Genomic DNA, 23,561 nt, shown 5'->3' with positions numbered 1-23,561 from the left:
CGACACATGTCACCCTGACGGTGAGGGAGGAGGCGAATCTGCTCCATGAAAGGGGTCCTCAGCTGGCCCTGGTGAGGGAAGGTGTGGGACAGGCAGGAGTAAGCAGCAGTATGGTGGGCTACGGTGGAGGGGGGATGGAGGGGTCCTCCGAAGGACGCGGCATTTCCCCAGGAGGGATGCTCTACCTGGTTCCAGCTGGTGACAGGACAGCCAAGGCAGTGAGCACTGACCTCAGGTTGCTATTCAGCCCTCAACCATTAGGTTTCAGAGTTAACATCTTTTGCAATTAACAGGGGATCTCTTTATACCTCAATTAGAACCGTTGGGTCAATCTGTCCTGCCTTTTCCTGTCTCTGCAAGACTGGCCGTGAACCTCAGCCCACCCCAGGTAACCTGCCGCAGGACCCAGCGCAGCGGCCACAGCACGCCGCTGCGTCACAAAATGCCCCCGGCACGAAACACGCTGGTGACGGCGCCGTGCCCTTCTGCTGGCCGCAATAAATCAAAGCAGCCCTGTAGCCTCTACCAGGCTCCCGGTGGGGTGGGTGTCCCTGCGCCACGGCCAGGGCGGTGATGCCACGTCCACGGTGGCAGAGGTCCGCATCTCGGAGACTCTCTGTGGAGCTGGGGAGTCGGGCAGTGACTTTCTTTCCTCCCTTCAAAGTTGCCCCAACTCGAAGTCTGCGTTTGGTGCACGCTGTGCAGGGACGCCGGGGTTTGGCTCATCAAGAGCTGCCTGATTTCCTTGGCAGGGAGCTCTCGGGCTGCCGGGGGGAAGCACAGAGCGGTTCCAGTGCTCCTGAGTGGCAGCAAAGGTGGGATCGGAGTCCAGGAGCTGACGGACACGAGGCCGCTTTCCCCAGCGCTGCTGGGCCTGGGAGGGTTGAGATGGCAGCTTGACGGCTTGGAAAACAGGTTGAGATGAAGGAATATCAATACGGAGAGCGAGCTGTTCCTGCCGAACAGCCCCGGGGCAGCTAACGTGAAATGCTGGTTGTGTCGGAGGAGTTGACAGGTGTCTGCATCAGGCTTCCTGCTAATTAAGCACCGTTGTGAGTCACGGGGCTGAGGGATGAAGGAGCCGGGAAGGAGCTCAGGTGGTGCAGGTATGGCCAGGGGGGATCTCTGCAGGACCTCCCAGCCCATCGGGGAAGGACGGGTGCATGCGTGGCTTGTCAGCTGGTGGATACACAGTCACGGGGGCAGGCAAGTCTTTTGGGAGCTGGGGATCAGCTTTGAGAAGAGCAGAGCGAGCCGACCCACTGGGTGTCCATCCTCTCCCATTGCAGCTGTGTGTCTTCCCCCGGGTCCCACGTGCTGGCCCTGATGCCCAGACCTGGCAGGGTCCCCCAGAGCATCTCCCACAACCACAGCTCCCCACACCCATCCCACCAAACCTCTTCCCAAATCAAAGGGCGCATCGCTGCCGGTGTGACAGGCTGGGAAAACAAGGATGCTCCCAGACCCCTCTTTCTCCCGATCCTCTTCGAGGCAACTCGATTTGCCCGCAGACCTCTTCCTTCCCAGCCCTGGCCGGAGGGGAGCTTCTTGCTGTAATTAACGGCAGGGCTGCCTGCCCACCAAGGCCTCTAATAGAAAATTCCCCATTTTAAGGAACATAAGCACGGTGGGGCGGAGGAAGGGGCCGCTGGCCAGCGATGCTTTGCGGACCCCGCCGACCCGGAGGGCGCCCGTAGGCGCAGGCGCGGGATAAAAGCCGCGCTGGCAGGCAGCAAAGTGCTTTTCTTCTCGGGCAGAGCAGGGAGAGCAGGAACACGCGCCGCCCTGGTGACAGCCCCGGTGCCACCCCGGGTCCCTTCCCCATGTGCCTCTTCAGCGCCTTTTGCCCGCTGGCCCCGCTTGCCTCTGCAGCTGCGATCCCCTGAAAAATGGCTCTATTCATTACCCGTTTTAATTTCACCCTGGATCCCCAGGGCTCCGCAGACACAGTTTGTTATCCTGGCTGTCAAGAAGCTTAAAGAGCTGCTGACGCCTCCTGGAAAACTTTGACAAACCCTCTGGTTGGACCCAGCGCTGCTCCCCAGCCGGTCTGCCCAGCCTTTCTGTTCCTGGGTCTTGATTAGCAAAGACGCCTGCGAGGATGGGAGAAGGAAAAAAAAACCCATTGCTGACATCTGGGCAGAGCTGATCTCCTCCTGGAGCCCCTGCCCTTTCAGGGGGTGCCCTGGGACCGGCTGGGCAGAGCTGAGCTGCGGAGTTTGGGTGTGAAGGTCCCCAAAGGCCACATCTGGGATGCAGGCTGTTCTCTGGGCCAGCCAGATGTCAAAAGGGCTCGGGGCTGAGGCTGCTGGATTTACCTCATCCCGACACATCGCTGTTCAGCGCAGGGAGTTTAAACTGTGGTTGCAGGTTCTGGGGGGTCCATCTTGCGATGGTCCATGGGCGATACCCAAGGGAGGAGGCGTGTGCTTGAGGACCTGGGCGCACCGTGCAGGGATCTGCCTTTTAGCAGAAATTTTTAGCAGGCAAAAATGGCAAACAGTTTAAAAATCCTGAATTTAGCTGGTTATTTTTAGCCCCCCACCACTCAGACTGGGTTAACCCAGTGAGTGGAGTAGAAAAGCCTCCCCATCTCTTCCAGCAGCCTAATCCCCTCCTGATCAGTTTCTTTTTTACAAAGTAGTTGTCAGGCTGCTTTTAGAGAACAAAATGCCCCTCGGTCTCTTCGGTAACGTAGGGAAAGCAGACCAGACACACCGAGAACAGATTGTCTCTCAGTGTAGTTTTGGTCAAAGCTGTGGGTAAGAAGCGCCGAGTCAGCTTTTAGCATAATGAGACGGAGCGGGGCGAACCCCTCACCTCTGGGCTTTGGGTCCAGCTGCCACCAGAGCCGTCTTCTGCCTCCAGCCCTTCCTCCCAGCACCCCGCTGAGCTCGGAGCTTTCCAGTGCCTTTGAGGTGCCACTCAAGCCGGCTGTCCTCGGGGCACGGCGAGGCTGTCAGCCCGCGGGGTCTGTCGGGGAAGGGGGGTGCGGATGCCCAGGGAGGTTGGGGAACGAAGAGAGCAATTAAAGCCCCGTGGGAGGCAGGATGAAAGGCCAGGCTTCCTGAGATAACGAGGGTCTCTCTGCAGGGGTGAGGTGCCCAGACCCGGGAGAAGCCACGTGAGTGACAAGCGTGTCCCAGTGCCCGCCGGGCACGGTGCTGGATGAGCCATGGGACCGGCTGTGTGAGCTCCATGGTTATGGCGAGCCTGGGGCTGCTTCCCACCCGGTACAAAGCCGGGATGTTCCGCTGCCAGGCCCCTCCCTGACTCTGCGCTGGGCTCCTGGCGTGGGGGATGCTTGGGTTTTCTTGCTGTCTTTATTTTTATTCCCCTCTCTCGGGGCTGGACCCTCCTTGGTGGCTCAGGAGGGGGCTGGTGGTGCACCCGCAGCCGGGACGCCCGCTCTTTTCTCAGCTCCACCACCTTGGTTTCCCTTGACGCTGGATGGATGTTGACAATCCATCTTTCAGCAAAAATAAATCGCCCCAGTTTCCTTCCCACCAGCGCTAAGCAGGGGCACACGGGAACGGCAGCGGTGGCCCAGGGCTCGGTGCTGCTGCATCGCTTGGTCCTGCCCCGGGGAGGAAGAATTCATCCCTCTCCTCTGGCAGCCGCAGCAGGAGATGGCAGCCGTGGGACCAAGGCGTCTGTGCACTGGTCCTGGGAGAAAGCGGATTTAAAAGTGGTGGTGGGAGATTGCCTGAATATCTCTCCCTTCTTTATACGTTTAAGAGGTTTCGCTGTCTCGGTAACTCCCCTGAGGGACTCAAGCAGCAGCCTCTTTGGATATGAATACCTGACAAGTTTTTAATGTGAAAGGAATTCACTAAATTTAGTCTCCTGGAGGAAGGAAAAAACGGGGGGGGAAAAAAAAAAGGCATTTCTTTCAATCCAGGGGAAGCGATCCAAACCTCAGCCGCTTCCCTGCTGGCAGAGCTTGCTGATTTCTTCTCTTCTCCTCCGTCTCGAAAGCTTTTAAGCCTGGGCCCCATGTGTGTCTGTGCACAAACAAGAGGTGGGAGAATGGCAGGCACCGACGCCGCGTCCTGGGGGAAGTTCTCAGCTCCTCCCGGCTCCTGGAGATGGATGCTGGGGAGGGCAGGGCGGGGGGATAATGCGGAGAAAACCCTGTTTGTGTCGGAAGGGACCTGTTTGAGTGGCAGGGACGTCACCTTTGCTCTCGGGTGGGCTTTGAGCAGGTGTGAGCACCGAGGTGCTGAGGGTGCTGAGGAAGGAAAGAGCACCTCTGCTGCTGTACCCAGCCTAATCACCTATTTTCCACTCCATCCTCCTTCCTACCCTTGCTGGAGCCTCTGAGGGCCCCTTTCCTCCCCCGTTCTGGTGCTTGAGGTTCACCAGGAGCCCGCTGCGCTCCTTCCCTGTCCTCTCCCAGAGGACCCACTGGGGCCCCTGCGCTACTCTTGCCGAAGGAAGCTTCCCGGTCTCCACGGGTTTGGGAGTCAGTTCCTCCCGTCAGCCGGGGCAAGGAGCTGTGGACGTGCTCGTAGCTTGGCCCACGCGGAGGCACGCGCGCCTGCCGGGATGCCAGCGGAGGAGATCTACGCACGTGTGCCCGCACAAGGTGAGCACACACCTTCCCTCACGGATGGGGGCAACTCCCGAGCTGCAAGAGCGCGTCCCCATGTAAAGGGCAAAGTGTGTCCTGGTGCTGAGAGTTGGTGGGGATGAAGATCTGGCTGGTGGCACCCGTGAAAACCTGGGTGAACAAGTCACCTTGCACTGATGGAGAGGTGGCCCTCATGGCCCCCGTACTGCAGCACACGGTGGGTCCTGGTAAACCATAACTGTCTGCAGCTCCATCTCCTGGTGGGCAGGTCCGGATAGAGCAGCTCCCTGCCATGTCCATCCCAAAGGTCGCTCATTTAATCAGTGGAGATCCTGATTATAAACACTATAGTTATTTCTGTTGTATTTACAAAGTATTTACTATTTCTGTAGTATTTACAAAGGTCCGTTCCCAACTGAGAGATGATGGAACACTTCTGCAGGGCCTACACAACCACGCAGGACCCCCCTGCATGGGGGTGCTGTGCTGGGGGCAGGGGGGCACCCCTGCTGCGGGAGGGGAAGCCGCGGGAACAGCAAGGGAGGGAGCGTAAGGGTGGGGGAATGTAGGTGACAAAAGTGACTGGCACCGAGTGTGCTTAAAAAAAGACAAATTATCACCTCAGCCCCCCACTTAATCTCTTTTTATGGTTTTTATTGTTTTTTCCCCTTTGTAATTTTATTTTTAGGTGGAGTGGATGCGGTGCCAGTGGAAAGATGCTGAATGGACATCCGTATGGAATGAAGTGCTACCGTGGGCTGCAGAGGAGAGGCCGAGAAGGACCCTCCGCGCTACTCCGCCCTCAGGTGGGTCCCGGCCCCACGGCGGCCCCACAGCCCGGTCGTCTTGCGTGGAGTGCGCGGTCCCCACCGTGACACGGCCGCTTTTAGACCTCATCCCCTCGCGGCATCGCCGTTTTAAGGGCAGGCGGAGGGCGGGGCGGCTCCGCCCACCTCTCCCCGCCTTCTCTCTCCCCGCCCCCCTTGGGCGCCCCCTGGAGGCGGCGGGCGCCGCCGCCTCCCCTCCCTCGCGCCGCCGGTGCGGGCGTGCGCGTGCGCGCGGCGGCGGGGGCGCGCGGCGGGCGGCGTTCCGTCGGGGCCCCGCGCCGCCGTCCCATTCATGCGGGGCAGCGGCGGCGGCGGCGGCGCGAGCGAGGCGGGCGCGGAGCCCCGGGCGGCGGCGGCGGCGGGGGGAGGCGGGCGCGGAGGAGGCGGCGGCGGCGGTGGAGGAGGCGGCGGAGGAGGAGGAGGAGGCGGTGGCGGCGGGGGCCCGGCGGGCGGCTCGGTGTGGAATGCAATTATGGCTGGCACGGCGGAGGCGAGCGGGGACCGGAGCCGTGAGTAACCCGGTTGCAACTTTCCTCCACGGGCGCGGCGCGTGCCTTTATGTGCGCGATTGGTTGATTTGTTAAAAATGCACGGATTTCTCTTTATTGCCTCAAAAATATGCGGCGGCGAAGCGGGGCTGGCCCGGGCAGGGCAGCGGCGGCCCGTCGGGGGGCGCGGAGGGGCCGCGGCGGCCGGGCTGGGCTGGGCCGGGCCGGGCCGGCGCCGCGCTGCTGCCGCCCGGGGCCAGCCCGCATTGCGCCCCGCGGCTCCGGGAGCGCGGCCGCGGGAGCCGCCTCCCGCGGGGGAACAAAAACCCGCAGGAGACCGAGCCTTTTTCTTTATCCACCCCACGCCCCGCGTGGTTCTCGCAGTGGGGTGCCGAGGACCGGGCAGGTGCGGGCTGGACCGGGCGGGGGCCGCCTCCCTCCTCGGAGCTGCTGGGGCCGGGGCTGGCGGTCCCGCGGGGGTGCCGGGGGTGCCTCCCTGCCCGGCGCAGCGTCGGGGCTGGCCGCCTCCCTCCCTCTGCAGCCCGCCCGCCCCGGGTCTCGGCGGGGTTTGCTTCCCCAGTGCCGCACCGCGGGGAGCCCACCGCCCCGCTGCCCACCCGAGTCCGGCACCGCTGGAGACGTGAGCGGGGCGCAGCCTTTCCCGGGCTCGCCGCCTCGGACCCCCGCGTCCGCCCTGCCCTGCATCCGCGCTGCCGTCCCCGTATCCTTGCTCACATCCTCGCTGTCATCCCTGCGTCCACGCTGCCCCGCATCCTCGCTGCCATCCCCGCATCGTGCTGTCCCACATCCACGCTCACATCCTCGCTGCCGTCCCCGCATCCCCGCTGCTTCACGTCCCCGCATCCCCGCTCTTGCATCCCCGCATCCCGCCGGGGCGCGGTGCACGGTGTCCGGGCTGGGCTCGCCCCGAAACCCGCAGAGCCGCCGCTCCCCCCGCGCTTCCCTTTCCCCAGCAGCGGGCGGAGGGATGCCGCGGGGATGCCGGCAGACCGGGTCGGGTTTGCCCAGCGAGGCAGGGCGCCCTGTGGGATGGCTGCCGTCGCCCTCGTTATAATCGTTACTATTGTGATCGTGTTGTAGTTTTGCAGCGCAGCGCCTGGGCACCTCTCCGACCGAGGCGTGGGAGGCTGCGATACCTGCGTGCGGGGCTGCGCCTGTCGCCTCCCATATTAACGTGGAAGGTGGCAAATAAAGCCGGCTGGCTGCGCGTTTGGTGTCCCTTACCCCTCTGCCTTTCCCATGTCTGCCCTCCAAACACACACGGCAGCTCTGGCGTGTGAGCGGGGAGGGATTTGCAAAATCTCTGTGGCGTGCTGAAATAAATCCTGAAATCCCTTCTTCTCCCTTGTCCTCCTTGCGGGGAAATTCTTCCTTCTGCCCCTGGCCGAGCGCCGGGGTGGGGGGAGCCAGGGGAGGGGGGCTGGTGTGTAAACAGGACTTAACATGAAGGTCAGTGGTTAAAGAGGAGATGGATGGGAGAGAAAAGACAGGCATTAACCTCACTTGTTAGCTCCCCCCTTCCTCCTGCTTTGGGGAGGACAAAACAAAAGCAGAACCTGCTAACGGGGGGGATGAATATTCATGATCCTTCTCGTGTGCTCTGGGACACGGAGGGGAGAAAAGTTGGGCAGATGAGCTGCCTTTCCGAAGCTGCTTTTCCTCTGGCTTGCAAGAAAATCCCTTTTTGCTGAGCGAGGGCTGTGTCGGGGGGAATTACCAGCCTTTTGCTGGATTTCTTTTTTTTTTTTTCTTTTGTGTGCGGCTGCAAGAAAAAAAAAAAAGAAAGAAAAAAAAAAAAAGAGGAGCCGAGGCTATTGACTACATCAAAGGTTATCCATTTGAAAACACCATTTTCCTCTGAACAGCGGCTAATTGCTTCCTGAACAATCTCAGGGTCTTTTGTATATACTCAGTGGGTAAAATGAGTGACTCGATGTCTCTCTCTCAAGACACTGATGACCGAACGGGATGGAAAGGTGGAGAAGCCAAGGAAGAGCAGCGGGGCAGAAGCCTCCGGGAGGATGCACGGATAATTTCTTAAGCGGCTGCGAGGGGGAAAGGTTTTTGCTTCTGACTGCTTGCCGCGGCGTGGTCTGCCGGTACTGGTGGATGCTGGTGCTGGCAGCAGCACGGCGGCACGGGGCTGTAAGGAAGGCTGGTAAGGAAGTTTGGATTCAAAATACCCGATCGTGCATGCGATCTGGTGCTCCCCATCCGCCTGCGGCTTTGGCTGCCGGTGCCGCTCCTCCGAGAGCGGTGAGCCTGGATGCGCTGCTTCCCGAGGGGCTGCGGGGAGGCAGCGCCGAGGGCTGGCTGGCTCCTGCTCCGTTGGGTGGCTGGGCTTTCTGCAGCTGGTATCCTGAAGATTAAAGTTTCGGTGGCGTTGTTTTTGTTAGCATGGCGATAGCGGCACTGGCGAGAGTTTTCCCCTCTTGGCTTATTTTTTTTTTAATAGATGCATCGGATTTGGAACGCAGCGGAGGCATCCACCTTCGTGCACGCTCGGGCTGTGCACGGAGCCGTGGAGAAGAGCCCTTGCGCCTCTGTGTAACACAAAGCTCTTTTCCCCTGTGCGGCGGAGGGCCCTGCGAGAGATAAACAAACTCCGAACGCCGGCGGAGACGGGGCCGAGGGCCACGCCAGCGGCTCCGGGCGAGCGTTGTTTCGCTGGAGCTTTGCGCAGCCGAAATGGAAGAGGGTAATAAAAGCGGCGCTGCTGCTTGCTGGCAGGGCTGCCTCCCCTCCTCCATCCCGGCAGCAGCCGCGGCCGGCCCCTGCCCTGCTCCCCGGGTGTAAATGTCAGGCCAGGCAATTTATTTCGGTGGGTTCGCTGCGTTTGACACCCGTTGAACAAAGGGAAGGATCCGGCCCTGGGATCAGACTTAATGAGGGAAACTTGTTCGTGTTTGTTCTCTGGGCTGAGCGCGGGTCAGGGCCTTTGTTGCTGCCTGCCTTGCTCCTGGCTGTCGCGCTAACCACCGGCGAGAGCCGGACTTGGCCCCGAGCTGGGAATTTCCGAGCAGGGGAGCCCGGTGCTGGTGCTGCCGGCTCCCTGCAAACCGCGGGAAGCCTGCCCACAGCATCGGGCTTCTGCTGAGTCCCGCGGGGCTTTGTTGTGACCGCCTCTCCGTGTAGGGTGTTTCAGTGCTGCGGTCTGCAGTGAGGGGTCAGTCATGTTTTTCGTCACCCCCGGCACAACAGAAGGAAGGTGGACCTTGGAAGAGGCAGGGCAGGTGCTGCCGTCCCTCTGTGTGGCAATGGGAAGGTGGGCATGGGTCACCCTGATGCCTGTGTGCCATCCTTGCTGCCTGCAAGCTCAGATTTTGCATTGACCTGGGCTGGTGGGCTGCCACCTTGGGGTGGTCTCTCCTGCGTGGAGACCTTGGGTTGCTGCTCTCTGTGATCTGTTGATGCCTCCTTTAAGTTGTGTCATACAGCATTTGTGCTGTATGGAAGAAACCAGAGGGTAGAGGGCTCCTGGCCAGTGTTTGGCTGGTGAGCTGCTCGGTGGTGTGCCACGCATGTGGAGGAAGGTCCTGGGGACAAGGGCTGGGAATCACGAGTGGTGGGGGGCTTGGTTCAGCGTGGGCCATGATCCCTTACCTCTCCTGGGTTTGGGCTGGGGCGCGTTTTCCCACTGAGCACTGTGGCTCCATGCGGAATGGGGAGGAGCAAGTGTTTGTCACCGTCCAGCGCTGGGGTGGCTGGTTTGGCTTCAGGCTGGAGACAACCACCTCCTTCTCTGGCTGTAGCCCACGACAGGTTCTGGGCAGCGCTATGGGGGACACCCCACTGCAGATAGGTGGTATGTGGTGAGAACACGTGTGCTCTGACAAAGTCTCTGACCTGCAGCCTTGGCCATGCTCCTCAGTCCTGGCCATGGATGCAGCATGGAAGCCAGTAGATACCTCAACGCGGTCAATGCTTGGAAGCCAAGTTTGAGCAAATGTCTTGTGCGTCATGGAGGAGAAAAGCTCCAGCTAATAAGTAAATTTTGATGGTTTCTGTGCCAGGCACGGACAGACACAGCTCGTCTCCCCTGTGCTCGGCGTGTCATGTAGCCAAAACGCACGTCTTCCCACCAGCTTGTTGGAGCACGGCCGGGCACGGGGCAGTGTCCTTGTTTGCATTGCTTCTCTGAGCATCCCGTGTCCTCGGCTGCCTCCAGCCTTTGTTCCAGGTGGAAGCCACCACTTAAAACTCTGAATTAAAAACATTTAAAAGTTTATTTTCCCTGTAGCCAAGCCTTGGCAAACCTCCTTGTTGCCGGTGTGCCAAGATGTTTGTGTCTGGAGAAAAACTTCGTGTTCACACCGTTGGCCTCGTGCTCCACAAACACCTTTGCTCCTTTCTCCTTTGAAGTCTCTTTGCGTGGCACAAGGTGGACTATTTTGGGTCCTCCTGTCCCTAGGGTGCAGGGTGCCTTGGCGTGACAGGGGCTGAGTCCACCCCTGCCCTGTGGGCTGCTGCGTGCTGGTCTGTGCCCGGGGGCCAAGACCCGTGTGAGCCGCCTGAACCGTGGAGGAGATTTGTTATCGCTGGCGTCGATCCGGGGCCCGGTGTGAGCCACGGCACGATACCTTCTTTGCTCCTTGAGCTGAGCTTGCGAGGGCTTTTGCTGGAGAAAGTGCCCGGGGTGAGAGCACGACAAGGGTGCCGGGGATGGGCTGCAGGGCTCTGGGGGACCCGCTGTGTGGGGACCATCCCCTCCCCATCTCTCCTCCTCTTCCCCAGCAGCCTGCGGATCAGTCCCAGGGCTCGGCGCCCGCCTCCCTGTCTCAAGCATCCTGCAAGCCACTAGCCAACTTGGCACGGAGACCCAGCAGCGGTAGTAATCCAATTTGGGCAGTTTAGCTGCACTTTGCTATCCGTGCTGCCGGCCGGAGCTCAGGAACTTTAATCCGGCTAATGACCCCGGCTTTGGGGTTGAGTAACCAACGACCATTTGCTTGATTTGGTTTTCCTTTCCGTCAGCGGTGGAGGACAGAGGCTGAGGCTGTTTCCGAGTCCTGCCCCTGGAATCGAGGACAGTTTCCAGGTGTGGGTACGTGTAGGGAGTGGAGGGTGAGGGCAGCGTGGAGGGGCACCGCAATCCCTGCTTTCCCTTTGGGAGATCCCTCCTTCCCTCTTCCCATTTTCCATCTGTTCCCCCTCTTTCTCCGGTGAAGATAAGCCCTTCTGCCGGAGCTGTTTTGCAACATACTATTATTTTCAGAAAGGCGAAGCCAAGGAAAATAAAGCCTCTCTCTTCCTTCGGTTGCCTACTGTTTAATGTACAAAATACAGGGGTGGTAATTGCATTAAAATGTATATAATTATACTGGAGGGAGAAGAAAAAAATCTTGCTAATTGCACGGGTGTTTTGAACTGATAAATGTTGAGCGATTTGCGTTTTCTTGGGAGTTTGGTAGAGCAGAGCTGCGGTCTGGTGCGTGAAGGGTTAGGAGCAGGGCTGGTTTCCCACCATTACCTGGGATGCTCCAAGCCCCTCCGGGGTAGCGCTGGTTGTGTCTGGGACACAACCGGCGCTACCCCCATCCAGGCAAATCTCAGCGTCATTGTAGGAGCCCTGCAAGTCCCTTTGCTTTACGTGCTTAGTTAAGCAACTGCTTGTGTGTCAAAATATTCAGGCTCTTGCAGAAGGAAATCCCTGGTGAGAGGAGAGGCAAATTCCTGTTGGTGCTTGTGTTGGGGGAAGAAATTTCCCCTGTGATGTAGCCCCGTGTCCAGGGGCTGTTGCCCCCGCCCCCCCCCCAATTAATGTCGTGTTGGCGCGAGTGGGTGCTGCTGGTGGCTGACCCCTCGGGCAGGGTGGGAGGAAGGATGGTCTCACGTTTTGAATGACACGATGTGAAAACATTTCCTTCTGCGAATGCCGACCCCGTCAGAGCCACCGATAACATCGCAGGTAATTATAATGGCAATAAGTTGTTTGCATTGTGCGTGCAGCCGTGCTCTGTGTACGGGCGGCTGCTTCGCTTTTCCTGTGCAGACTGTTAGTTTCAACAGGGGAAGAGGAAAACCCAAAAATATTTTAGGAGGAGTTTAAAAATAATCTTCGAGCTTGGCTGGTGGGCAGGACGTTTCGCAGAATCATGTTCCCCGCTGGTCCAAGTCCAGCCCTGTGGCCCTCGGAAGGCTTTGCTGGGCAGTGTTAAGTCCTGTCTTGTCGTTTTGGCCAGCCTGAGGACTTGCTGTCGGTCTCCGGGAGCTGGAGGGGGCCAGGGGCCGGCCCTGGGTTTTGGCTTTTGTGCTGGGTGGGTCGGGCTGCCCCGTACCTGAGCAGTGGCAGAGCCGGGGCGTGAGCCCAAGCTCAAGCTTACAGCTGCTGAGGCCTCTGTAAAACATTTAAAATCTGTTCCCCAGTGCCGCAGTGTCGCGCTCCCTCCACCCCCATCTCCTCCTCGGTGTTTTTTATTCCTAGAAGTGCTGGCGTGCCGGCAGGGTCCCTGCCTGCCGCCTGCCTGCCGCTGCTTATCTCGGGGTCCGGCTCCTGGATGGCTGCATCCTTCCCGGAGTCACGGGGGGCTCTCCCCTCTCCGGCGGGACCAGAATTGGCCTGATGAGCCCTTCTGAAGTCAAGAACCTGTTTTTCAGGCTGATGTCATCGGGAAGAAATGGGGGAGGAGGAAGGCAGGAAGGCAGCGTCGCTTCCGAAGGAGAGCCGCCGCTGAGCCCGTGACGCCGCCGGCAGCCCGGGCTTCCACAGACACCCGCTATTTTTCCTTATTATCGGCACGGTGGCAGTGCCCGCGGGCCTGCTGGCACACGCGGGAGCGGTCCTGCTCTGCACGGCCTCGTGCCTGCGTGGGTGAGAGGCGGGAGGGAGGGATGCACGGGTGCCAGGGGCACGCGTCAGCTTGCACCGGGACTCCGAGCAGGATGTCTTTTGGCTCACCGGGTGTGCCTTGCACGGCTCCCTGGCCCTCAGAGGGGTGACGGCACCCGCTGGAGCTGCCATCCAGCCACCTTCATTAGCAGAAGTGGATTTTTGGCAGGGGCGCTTGGACAGCCCTCCCAGCACAGGCAGGCAGCCGCGTCCTCTCGGTTTTGTGGATCCATTACGGTAACGCCCGTCAGGGTCTTGGCCCCTCGTGCACAGCGTCAGGCCACAGCAGCATGCCGTGTCCGGCGTGGGTTGGAGTTGCAACCAGGATCTGCAGGGAGAAAAGCAGCACCGCTCTGCTCTCTGTCCCAGCCAGCCCCTCTCGGGCAGTGCTGCACCCATGCTTTGCCATTTGCTCTGCCCGGCTCGGCTGGGTAAGACCCCCTGGCCATGGGCAGCCAGGGTGGAGGCGTGCCGGAGCGGGGGGCCGTGCCGACGCCGCTGGTCAGGGCGGCACTGCCAGCAGGAGGGCAGAGTGCAGGCACAGCCCCTGCCACGGTGCAGGCGGTGCCTCCCTGTTTTTATCGGATGCCCTGTGCCCGTCCTGCTGCAGTGAAGCCCCCGCTAGTCTCTCGGAGCAGTTTCCCCTGTGGTGATGGTGCTGTGGGGAGGCTTTCGGGCTCTTCCCCTTCCCCTCTCTGCCCGTCCCGCTGCCAAGCGAGGCTCTGCTAGCTCTCGGGCTGACTCGCTGGTTCTGGGTCTGCTCCACCTTGGGCAAATAAAACATGGGACCGTGCTGAGCTGGGACCTCTGCAGGGGAAGGAGAGCTGGGACCTGAGCCGATTCCAGCAGCGGTGCTCGGGGCAGCACGGCTGGGACGGGAAAGAGGGGAGGATGGAACACCTGGGGGGAAGGAAAGGCAAGCATGGCTTGGGCTTCAGCTGGTGAAACCTCATTTGGAGAAGTTTTGTGGTCTGTTTTAATTGGACCTAACTCTGGTGGTGGTCGTGCTCAGCTCACCATGTGGCAGCACGAGTGCTGGTGTCAGCATGGGGCCGGGCGGAAGCACGGGAATTTCAGCTCAGCCAGGATTAAGCCAGCTCCGGAGCGACCTCCCTTTGCTGGGAGCAGAGGGGGTCCAGCACCCGGGAATCCTCCTGTGCCAGTGTGTCTTTGCAATGTGGGAGCTCCCTGGATTTGCTTTGAGATTTGGGGGAAGCGCAGCTCTTCCGCTGGCCTTGTGGAGGTGGTTAGGAGGTGCGGAGGTGTGTGTGCGCGTCGGAGAGGGGAAAGCCCTCCCCGAAGAGCCGGGCTGGAAGAGGTGCATTGATCTGGGGAGGGTTGGGTCATTGGATTGTGTCCGTGGCTGCCCTGACTCGGTGAAGGACGTGGAGCAGCACGTTCGGGAGCGAGGAGCGATGTGTTATGCCACAGGGAGCGAGATCAGACAAGGGAAGGATGGCCGTGGCCAGAGGACCTCTTACTGGACTTCTCTGCTGGCTGTTGGGAGACCTGGCTTGTGGGTGACCTTCTGGCTCTCTGCAGGTCCAGCTGGACGGAGGTGACCTCTGCCAGCAGGGCTGGTTTTCGGGACATTTGCATGGGGCAATGGACTGATGGGGTGTGAACCAGGGTGTGGAGCACGTGGGCCAAAGCCAAGGTGGAAGGTGGCCTTCAGGGGATTTGGTCTGAACTTCTTTGCTCTGAAGCTGGGGACGAAATGTTATTAAGTGGTCCTGATCGAGGTGGCAAAATTCTTGTCAGTCTGAAGTGTGAAGCCTTGAGCTGGCCTGGGTGTTGATAGTAGAAGGCCACAGCCCCCCTAGCTGGGGTCCTGGTGCCTTGGGTCACAGTCTGCAGCATGACGAGAGGCGCAGAGGAGTTGGGGTGAGGTGTTTTGCTCCATGTGTGTTGATGGACACGTTTCCTGAAGCGGGATGGGAGGCAGCAGGCTGTGTCCTGTGCCGTGGGCTGTGCGTTGGTCTCCATCCGAGGCATCGGTCGGTCCAGGTCTTTATATTGCACCCTTGGCTGCAGGAGCTCAAGGGAAGGACAGGGTGCACTCTCCTCCTGGGACGTACACATCCAGCTCGTGGACTGCGTATAGAAAGCCTCTTGGCAGTCCTTATACCGTCCCTTATACAGGGACTTCGATACCCAGATGAGTTTTGAGAATAATGCAAAGGACAGCCATCAGCTTGCACTTCTAGCATAGCTGAATGGACATGTGTAAGGTCCCAGTCCATGCCTGGTTTCCATAGCAGGGACAAGCAGTCCTGGCAGGAGCCGCTGAGACTGTCCTTGCCTGCCTCTCTGCCTTGGGATGTTATGGTTGGGGTAAGCCTGCGTTTGCATCTCGGAAACGCTCGTGGGCCTGTTTGGGAACGGCTCTCTGCAGGGCAGCGTGCAGTCTCTTGATGGTGAGAGCACGTGGTGGCTCCAGAGCTGTTCTCCTTGGCATGACGTGACTTCTCACGGAGGACTGGGGAAGGGGAATTGCGCGCTTGAGAAATGCTATTTAATTTCCTTGCTACTTGTTCTTTTATGCCCCTTTTTGCTGAGGGTCAAGCTTCTTCTTGAAGCCCTTGGGCAGTAGATGGCTGCTTCTCCTTGGCATGTTTCTCAGGACAGAAGAGGTTGAATTCCTTGCCCAGAAGATCCTTGCAGGGCAGGAGTAGAAGCTGCCGTGCCCACGCGCACTGCGGTGACAGGGCAGGACGGGGTCCTTGGCCCCTGCCCAGGGGTATGATAGGAGCCTGGGAGGAAACTGAAGATGCTAAAGATATTCCTGATGCAGCTGATAGCAATGGAGATTGGAGAGGGGCAGCTTCAGAGCTTGCCATTGATTTCATCAGGGTGTGGTTTGAGCCAGGGATAAGATTTGTAATGATTTAACTCGCTTGCTAGGGAGAGACCCCAGCCAAATAGTTTTTAATGACTGTGTGCAGTGAAGGAAGGAGTTAAAGTTTAGCCCTGTTGCAGACGATTGCATATGTAGTGCAGCTCTAACTCGGTACCACCATCAGCCTTTCCTCATCGTCGCAAGGCTTTTCCCTGGCAGATGAACCTAAAAATACACCAGCTGTATGGTGAGGCTGACTCTCCTGTGGCCTTTTCTCTCCCCCGATAATCTCCCCTCTCTCCCCTTTGCTAATTACTGGCAGCCTAGCAGCTCCTGTGTTTGAAAATGGAGCCGGTTCCTTCTCGGACTGTTTCCTATTGCTGAGAGCAGCAAGTGACTTGGAGAGATTGCAGGTAAAGATCCATTAAATACCATTTCCCCTTTCGGGGGTCGATTATATGGGGTTTTCAATCCCATTGCTTCACTCTTCCAGCCTCCCTTGCAAAGTGCAAGGCCGTAAAGCTCTTGGGGCAGTTTGCAGCCTCGTCCCACTGCTCGAGAGCAGCTTCTGTCCAAGACAAACGGTGCTTTCCCTAGCCCTGGGGATGCAGACCCACCTGGGACCCCTGTGGGCTCCTCCTGGGGCGCGCGTGGTGGCGGGGAGTGCCAGTGGCGATGTGAGCCCGCGGGGGTCTTGGTGATGGAGGAGCGGGGACGGCAAGCGGGTCTGTGGGTGCCAGATGTGCACTTCTGTGCTCGTCGACATGTTTTAAACCCCAGCTTCGGCTGTGTTCGCGAGGGCTGCTTTGTAGCCTAGCCGTCTGTGCTGACTCGGCATCCGTCAGGGCTCTGGACTCGCTGCCCGGACGAGTGGAGAGCTGGTCCTTAATGCTCTGTCCAGTCTTTGCCTTTTAAGGTTAGTTTTTCCATCCCAGTACTTCTGCTTTGTGCTATCAAAAGTGGTGATTATTTTCCCAAAACGTGACCTTGCATCTCAAACCCAGGTTTCTGGCCGTGCTGCAGGACGGGGGATGAATGCTGCGGCCCCTTGCCACCTCTTTAGCAGCAAGCAAGTGGGACACAGGCATTTGCGGGGCAAGCTGATGGCTTTTTGATGAAAGGCTCTTTTGAAGTCGGGGTGCGTGAGCGTTGGCCGTGGCAAGGCAGGCAGCACCATCCAGGTCACGCAGCAGCTGCGACCATCTCAGTGTGGCCACTTTCGAGGTGAAACCCTGAGCAAATGTCCTTTCTGGCGTGGGATGAAAGGGGCTGGGGCGGATTTGGTGCTTGCACAATTGCTTCACCGCCTTTGTTTCTGACGGCACGTTTCCTGCTATATGTTTTTGTGTGTGTGTTTGTATATATATGTGTGTGTGTGTGCATGGGAAACAAACACAAGCCTGTGGTGCTGTCTCACCGGCGGCATGGCTCCGCTGCGGGGTGAGCCAGCCCTGCGCGGGGATGCTCTCCGGGATGCTCTGCGCTGCATCACTTGCCGCCCGGGGTGTGTTCCTGCTCTCCCGGTTGGCACACGTGCTTCCAGGCTGGGGTGCGTTATTTTATTGCAGGGCTGGGCTCGGCTCCAGGGTGTCTGCCTGGGGTTTTCCATGCTTTGGGACCGTGGTGGCGGTGTGCGCGGTGTGGGTCTCGCTTCCTGGCAGCACTCACGTGGTGGTCCTGGGCTGGGTCCTCCCCATGGGGTTTGGGTGCTGCGTGGTTTAAAGTGTGTCCCGATGGAGGAGCTGCCCTGCCGTTAGCCGTACCGTGACCTCTCTGTGGGGGTTGGAAGCAGCTGATGGGAGGGAAATGCCCTTTGGCCCCGGCGCTGCTCCTCCCTTGCTGCTCCCACGGGCAGGGAGCTGGGGCTGTGCAGGCGCCTGTGCTCCGGTGCAGGGCTCCCTGCTGCTCCCACCGCTGGGGGGTTGGACCCCACTTTAATTCAATCCAAGTCTCAGGTACCCAGATCATTTAATCCTGAAGAAAGAAGACAAGCTAACCTATCCTGCTGGTTTTTTTAATAACCACTGCGATGGTTTTAAGCAGTTTTGGACAAAAGCCCTGCTGATGCCAGGGCACTAGGACGAGATGGTGCTGCTAATGTATATTTAGGAGCAGAAATCTCGGAGGAGCTCTGCAGAGTGTCGTCTCTCTGCTCGCCCCAGCTCTGCCTCACTTTGCTCTCATTCCAGCTCCTGAGTAGCAGTTCCCTATGTTAATTTGGGAATCTCCTGTCAGGCTTTCTAGCCCTGCTTTGTGGCAGCAGCCGGACCTCCAGCTCTCCCGCTCCCTGAAATAGAAGCGATGAATCATAGAAATGCACTCAGAAAGTGGTTTCCCTGTCCCCCTCACCCATCCCAGCAGGGCGATGCTCTGGCTGGCGTCCCCGCGCTTCACCGAGCTCCCACTTTCACCTCCACCGCCTTCCCTGCTCCTTCCAGCGTTGCTGGCCCCCGAGTTTCGTGTCGGTGGTGATCTCCTTGCGAGGGAGCCGGCCGTACTGTTCCTGGGGGGGCTCAGCCCAGTGGTTTGCAGCGGCTTGCTAAGAGCCGTGCCGGTTTCTTGGGGGGGAGGAACCTCCCTCCGGCAACCCGGCAGGAAATCTCGCTGCCTGCCGCTGACGGGCCGGCGGCTTTCTGAGCTAACCGGCGGGTTTGTGCCGACAGCGCGGCTTGGTCCCACGCCTCGGTGTGGTTTGGGGCTAATAAGCTCCGATCTGGGGTGCTTGTGGTTGTGCTCTTACTGACAGGCTTGTAAAAATGAAGACGCCGGGCAGCGTGGCTGTCCCCGGGGAGCGCGCTCGCGCGGGGAGTGGCCGCGTGCTCTTTGCTAGGAGGCTCCCAGTGTTGGAAAAGGCGGTAGGAATGGGGGATTAGGACCACGGGGATGATTTCCAGGGCTGGTGGCTTCATGCTTTGGTTGTCTCCACACCCACAGGGCTTTGTGGCACCTGGCTTTGGTCTCAGTGTCGCTCATGCACCGTTGCCTAAACCTCCCTCGAGGCCATTGCCTTGGAGGTGGGTGTTGGGGGGCGGAAGGGAGCAGGGTGGCGAGCGTGCGGGCAGGGGAGAGCTGATGGACACGGCAGATCTGCGGAGAGGGTTTGGAAGTGGTGCGGATGCTTTGCCCAAAGCGCCGGGGGCCCAGCGGGGCTGGCAGGGCTGCAGGGATGGCCGGGGCTGGGCCTGCCCCGGGAAGGAAGAGGGGGGTTTCGTGTTTGTCGGGAGCAGAAGAAGGGAAAAAATGTCTCTCCCTTCCCTCAGACCTCTCCCTGGCTGGCTCCGTGGTTTGGGAAGGGGGTAGCAGAACTGAAGGATGCTAAGTGGGATGTTGGGGTACCCATATGGCCCAGCTGCTGTCCCGGTGACGATGCAGCCCCCCAAGGTTCGTGTGGGGCCTGGCTGGCGGGTCCCACAGCCCTGCTAAGAGCAGGCTGCCGGGCTCTGGGGTAGCCATTCGGCCCCACGCAGCCCTGCCGTTACGGCGTGCGCAGCCGCCTGCTCTCTGATGACGCCCTGCCCGGCCTGGGATGCCGGCAGGGCCGTGCAGTCACCGCGGGCCATATTTCCTGCCCGCGCCACTCCCTGGTGGGGATCCTGCCGCGGGTTATCCTGGGCTGAGTCAGAGATGGGCGATAAGGAGAGGGAGGCTCCGCTCGCTTTCCGAGCGGGTTATCTGCGGCAGCTGGGGCGGGGAACTGAGGGCTGAGCTCCTGTCCCGGCTGCGGACCTTGGGAGCGATGGGTGGACGGGCCGTGATGGTGTGGGTGGGATGGGCCGTGTGGTGGTGGTGGGGTTTGCACAACCCCACGTTAGCCCAGGGGTGCTTGAGAAGACAGAGAGGGGGTGTAACCGAGGGGCTGCTGAGCAGACATGGAGGACAGAGCTGTCTGAGTCGGCTACCTGCGGCCATCTCCTCCCCGCTGTTGGGGATGCAAAGGTCACGCTGGTGTGGGGTTTTTGGCTGGCTCCCTGCTGCTTCGCTGCTCCATGTTGGTGAGCCCCAGCTGTGGCACAGCAGGGTGCAGAGCTCTCCATGCTCCCTGCGCGTGCCCCCTCATCCCTCCGGAGCCTCTCAAGCCACTGCCTGATGGCTGGCCCTGCGTTTCTTAATGCATATAAATGCCAGAAGGACGTGCTTCTCCTTGCTGTGCCCGCTTGCTCACCCCCCCAACTCCGGCCCATGGCCCAGGGGGTTTGACAGGCAGACAGCGTGCCAGGGCTCTTGGTTCTCCCAGCTCCTTTAAAAGGTGCTTTCGAGATTCTCCTCTGTGTAGGGCCTTGGGCTGTGCTCGCTGCAAACTGGGTTTTTGCATCCGCTCCCAGTGCCGCGGTGGAGTGGGGCCGGGGCAGCAGGCCAGGGGGCTCCTCTCGAGGCTCGTTAGCAGCCATCCCGGGCTAGCACTTTGGTGCTGGTAGTGGTCTTAAAAGCAGGTCAGGGCCAGCTATGCCCCACCAAGGCGTTTGTATGCAGTAGGTGTGCCAGAGCGCATCGCCAGGCTGCTGCCTGGGGGACGTGCCGGTCTGGTCCAGCCGGCGGCTGCAGGCACGCTCAAGTGGCTGCTGCTCTTCCCGAGGGGGCTTGGGTGGGGGCGAGGGCAGGGTGGTGCCCCTCGGAGGGGGCTGCTGGGCGGTGGGGCTGGTGGTTGAGGCTGGGATGGTGAGATGCATGGCAGCTCCTTGGTTGGGACATGCTGTGCACAGCGGTGTGCGACCAGACGGGGTTGTCCTTAGCATCTTACAAGCTGCCTTGGTCCCTGCACCGGGGATGCGTCTTCCTGCGGGGCAGGAGGTGGTGGGGGACGTTTTATTAGGCTGCCTGCTAGAAAAATGTGAAGCAGCAGAGTCTCTGCTGGGTGGGGTGGAACGGGCTTGACACCGTGCAGGAAAGCCTCCTAACCCCGCTCTTCTTGTCTTTCTCCCTCTAGGGCTGACCGAACTGGCTGTGCCCACGATGCCCTGAATGCCGAGTGCAGTGGAAGCAGAGGAGACTGTGTCCCGCTAGCTCCTCCTCCCTCCCTCACCCCTTTAGTTTGGATTTGTTTCTATTTATTTTGTGGCTGGGTTTGGGCATGGCCTTGGCTGGATGTGAGGCTGCTGCAATGTGGCTTCTTTGGCTCAAGCACCGCTTGTCCATCAATGTTTGGACTTTGCTGCTCTTGGGGAGCACCTGGCTACCGCTGGCGGAAGGCAGCCCCAAGTCTCCCTTTAGGACTTTCCCGGTTACAGACTGGAGCTTGACGCACTTGGTGGTCCACAACAAAACCGGGGAGGTCTACGTGGGGGCTGTCAATCGGATCTACAAGCTCTCCAATAACCTCACGCTCCTGCGGACCCACGTGACGGGGCCCGTGGAGGACAATGAGAAGTGTTACCCTCCGCCCAGCGTTCAGTCCTGCCCGCACGGGCTGGTCACCACCAACAACGTGAACAAACTGCTGCTGGTGGACTACTCGGGGAACCGGCTGATCGCCTGTGGCAGTGCCTCCCAGGGTATTTGCCAGTTCCTGCGGCTGGATGACCTCTTCAAGTTGGGTGAGCCCCACCACCGCAAGGAGCACTACCTCTCCAGCGTCAACGAGTCGGGCACCATGTCTGGGGTCATCATCGAGGTGCTGAACGGGCAGAACAAGCTCTTCATTGGGACGCCCATTGACGGGAAGTCGGAGTACTTCCCCACCCTCTCCAGCCGCAAGCTGATGGCCAATGAGGAGAACGCGGAGATGTTTGGCTTTGTCTACCAGGACGAGTTTGTGTCCTCCCAGCTCAAGATCCCCTCGGATACGCTCTCCAAGTTCCCCACCTTCGACATCTACTACATCTACAGCTTCAGCAGCGAGCAGTTTGTTTACTACCTGACCCTGCAGCTGGACACCCAGCTCACCTCGCCAGACTCCACGGGGGAGCAGTTTTTCACCTCCAAGATTGTCCGCCTCTGCGTGGATGACCCCAAGTTCTACTCCTATGTGGAGTTCCCCATTGGCTGCGTGCAGGACGGCATTGAGTACCGCCTGATCCAGGACGCCTACCTGACCAAGCCTGGCAAGGCTTTGGCCAAGTACCTGGGCATCTCGGAGCAGGAGGATATCCTCTTCACCATCTTCTCCCAGGGCCAGAAAAACAGGGTTAAGCCTCCCAAGGAGTCTGTGCTCTGCCTCTTCACGTTGAAGAAGATCAAGGATAAGATCAAGGAGCGTATCCAGTCGTGCTACAGAGGGGAAGGGAAACTCTCGTTGCCCTGGCTCTTGAATAAGGAGCTGGGCTGCATCAACTCCGTAAGTTCCCACTTGTCTCTACCCAAGCCAGGCTGTTTCTGGCTCCTGGTGGTGCTCTCTGGCCAGACCTTTCCTGGTGACCTGACCTGAGCCGTGTTTTTCCAGTGGGAGGACTGGCGTCGTTAGGGCTGGGCGCTCGGCTTGCTCAGTAGCATTCCTCACAGAGATCGCGGCTTTGGTGCGGGGTGGCTGTCTGGGTTTGGGTTGGATCGGTGCCCACGGAGAGCCCCAAGCAAGGGGCCCCATGCTGATGCAGGTGCCTGCTTCTGGTTCCCCTACCCTGTGGATTTGGGGGCGTCAGTGAGCTGGGCTGGGAGGGCAGGATGCTTAGTCCTCAGGGCATCTGCTGCAGCTCCGCTGGGGAGTCCCTTGTAGATAGCACGCGTGAATTTGTGAGTGTTGTCTCACCTGGGGCTTGGCAGTGGCTGAGCAGAAGGTGTGGGGGGCAGTAGGGTGTGTGGGACAGGGAGCACAGACCTGATGGAGGTTGGCGGTCCCGGTGGAAGTTGGTCGTGCTCAGCATGGAGAGACCATGTCCTCTCCATGGGGTGCTGGAGAGGAGGACAGAGGGCACAAATCACTTTCAACGAGGTGGGTTTTGACCATGGCCAGCACAAACTGTCATCCAGAGGTGCAGGAGGCGAGTGCCGGCATCCCAGAGCAGCGATTCCCAAACGAGGGAGCGCTCCCTTCTGTCCCCAGCAATGTCTCGTCCTGCCTGGTGCTTGTGTGGCCGCGTCTGGCCCCTGCTTGTGGCTCAGCTGCTCTGTGTGGGGCCTTTGAGTGGTGGGGAACGGGGGACCTCCCCACTTGGCTCTCTGGGTTTGTTTTCCAGCTGAACTATTACTATTGCTGGTTATTTTTCCAGGCAACGTTATAAACCACAAGCGGTCACAGGGAGCTATGGCTCTGGGTGACGGGGAGGTCTTAACACTGGGCATCACTAAGGTGGGCTGGGTAGTCCCCAGGCAGGGTCAGATACCTGGCAGAGATGGGTTTTGGGGTGCCGGTGTGTGCATTTGGGAGGGTCTGGTGGAGGTCCCGACACCCCTGCTATTGCCCACCTCCCCCCAGCCCCGCTTGCTGGTGCTCGGCACCCATCACCAAGCCGCCAGCCCTGCCTGTGCAGGGTTTTGGGTGTCTGGCTGTGCAGGCGAGGTGGGCAGGGGGTCCCTGCGGAGCAGCCCTTCCTTCCCTCCCGCCGTCCTCCCCGCAGCTCCGGAGGAGACAGCTAACAGCTGCCTGACAAAGTAAAGGGTTTGCTGTCAAGAGCGCTGGGCTCGCAAATCAGATTTTGGCTTTGAACTAATTCAATTTTGCTGGAAAATGATGAAATCGTTACACTGCTGCCTGTTGGGTCGCACAGCTGCTGGCTCTGGTGGAGGAGATGCTTGCCGCCTCCTCCCGCGCTCCTGGCTTGCGCTCCCGGCGGTCCAGAGCAGCACCATGTCCCCTGGGTTTGGGGAGGGAGCTCTGACCCTTTTGGGGGGGTTTCATGCTAGGAGGGTCCTGGGATCGCTACCTGGTGGCCAGCCTGCATGAGTAGGTGGATCTCGAGGTGCTCTTTGGGTCCTGCAGACATAACTCTTGCAGAGTGGAAGGATGCGTGCCATGATGGGGCGGCTTCTGCTTTTGAATGGGTTGGGTTGGGGGGTGCCACTCTCCCCCTCCTCGAGCAGTGCGGGGCTGAGGGATGCTCATTGCCCAGCGCTG

At 59.8% G+C, this 23,561-nt stretch overlaps 1 protein-coding gene across 1 annotated transcript in view; it reads left to right on the top strand.

Annotated features, from left to right (window-relative positions):
• Positions 1–20,517: 20,517 nt before the first annotated feature.
• The window catches only part of PLXNA1 (plexin A1), a 106,569-nt gene continuing 103,525 nt past the window's right edge, over positions 20,518–23,561 (top strand). Inside the window, exon 1 of the mRNA XM_075158888.1 lies at positions 20,518–21,848. Within this exon, the coding sequence (XP_075014989.1) occupies positions 20,646–21,848 (1,203 nt within the window). The 5' untranslated portion in view covers positions 20,518–20,645. The remainder of the gene's footprint in view (positions 21,849–23,561) is intronic.

Source organism: Calonectris borealis, chromosome 10 (genome assembly GCF_964195595.1).
Source record: "Calonectris borealis chromosome 10, bCalBor7.hap1.2, whole genome shotgun sequence".
NCBI classification, from domain to species: Eukaryota; Metazoa; Chordata; class Aves; order Procellariiformes; family Procellariidae; genus Calonectris; species Calonectris borealis.
The sequence above is the reverse complement of the archived record's forward strand: the minus strand, read 5'-3'. Positions and strand labels throughout refer to the sequence as shown.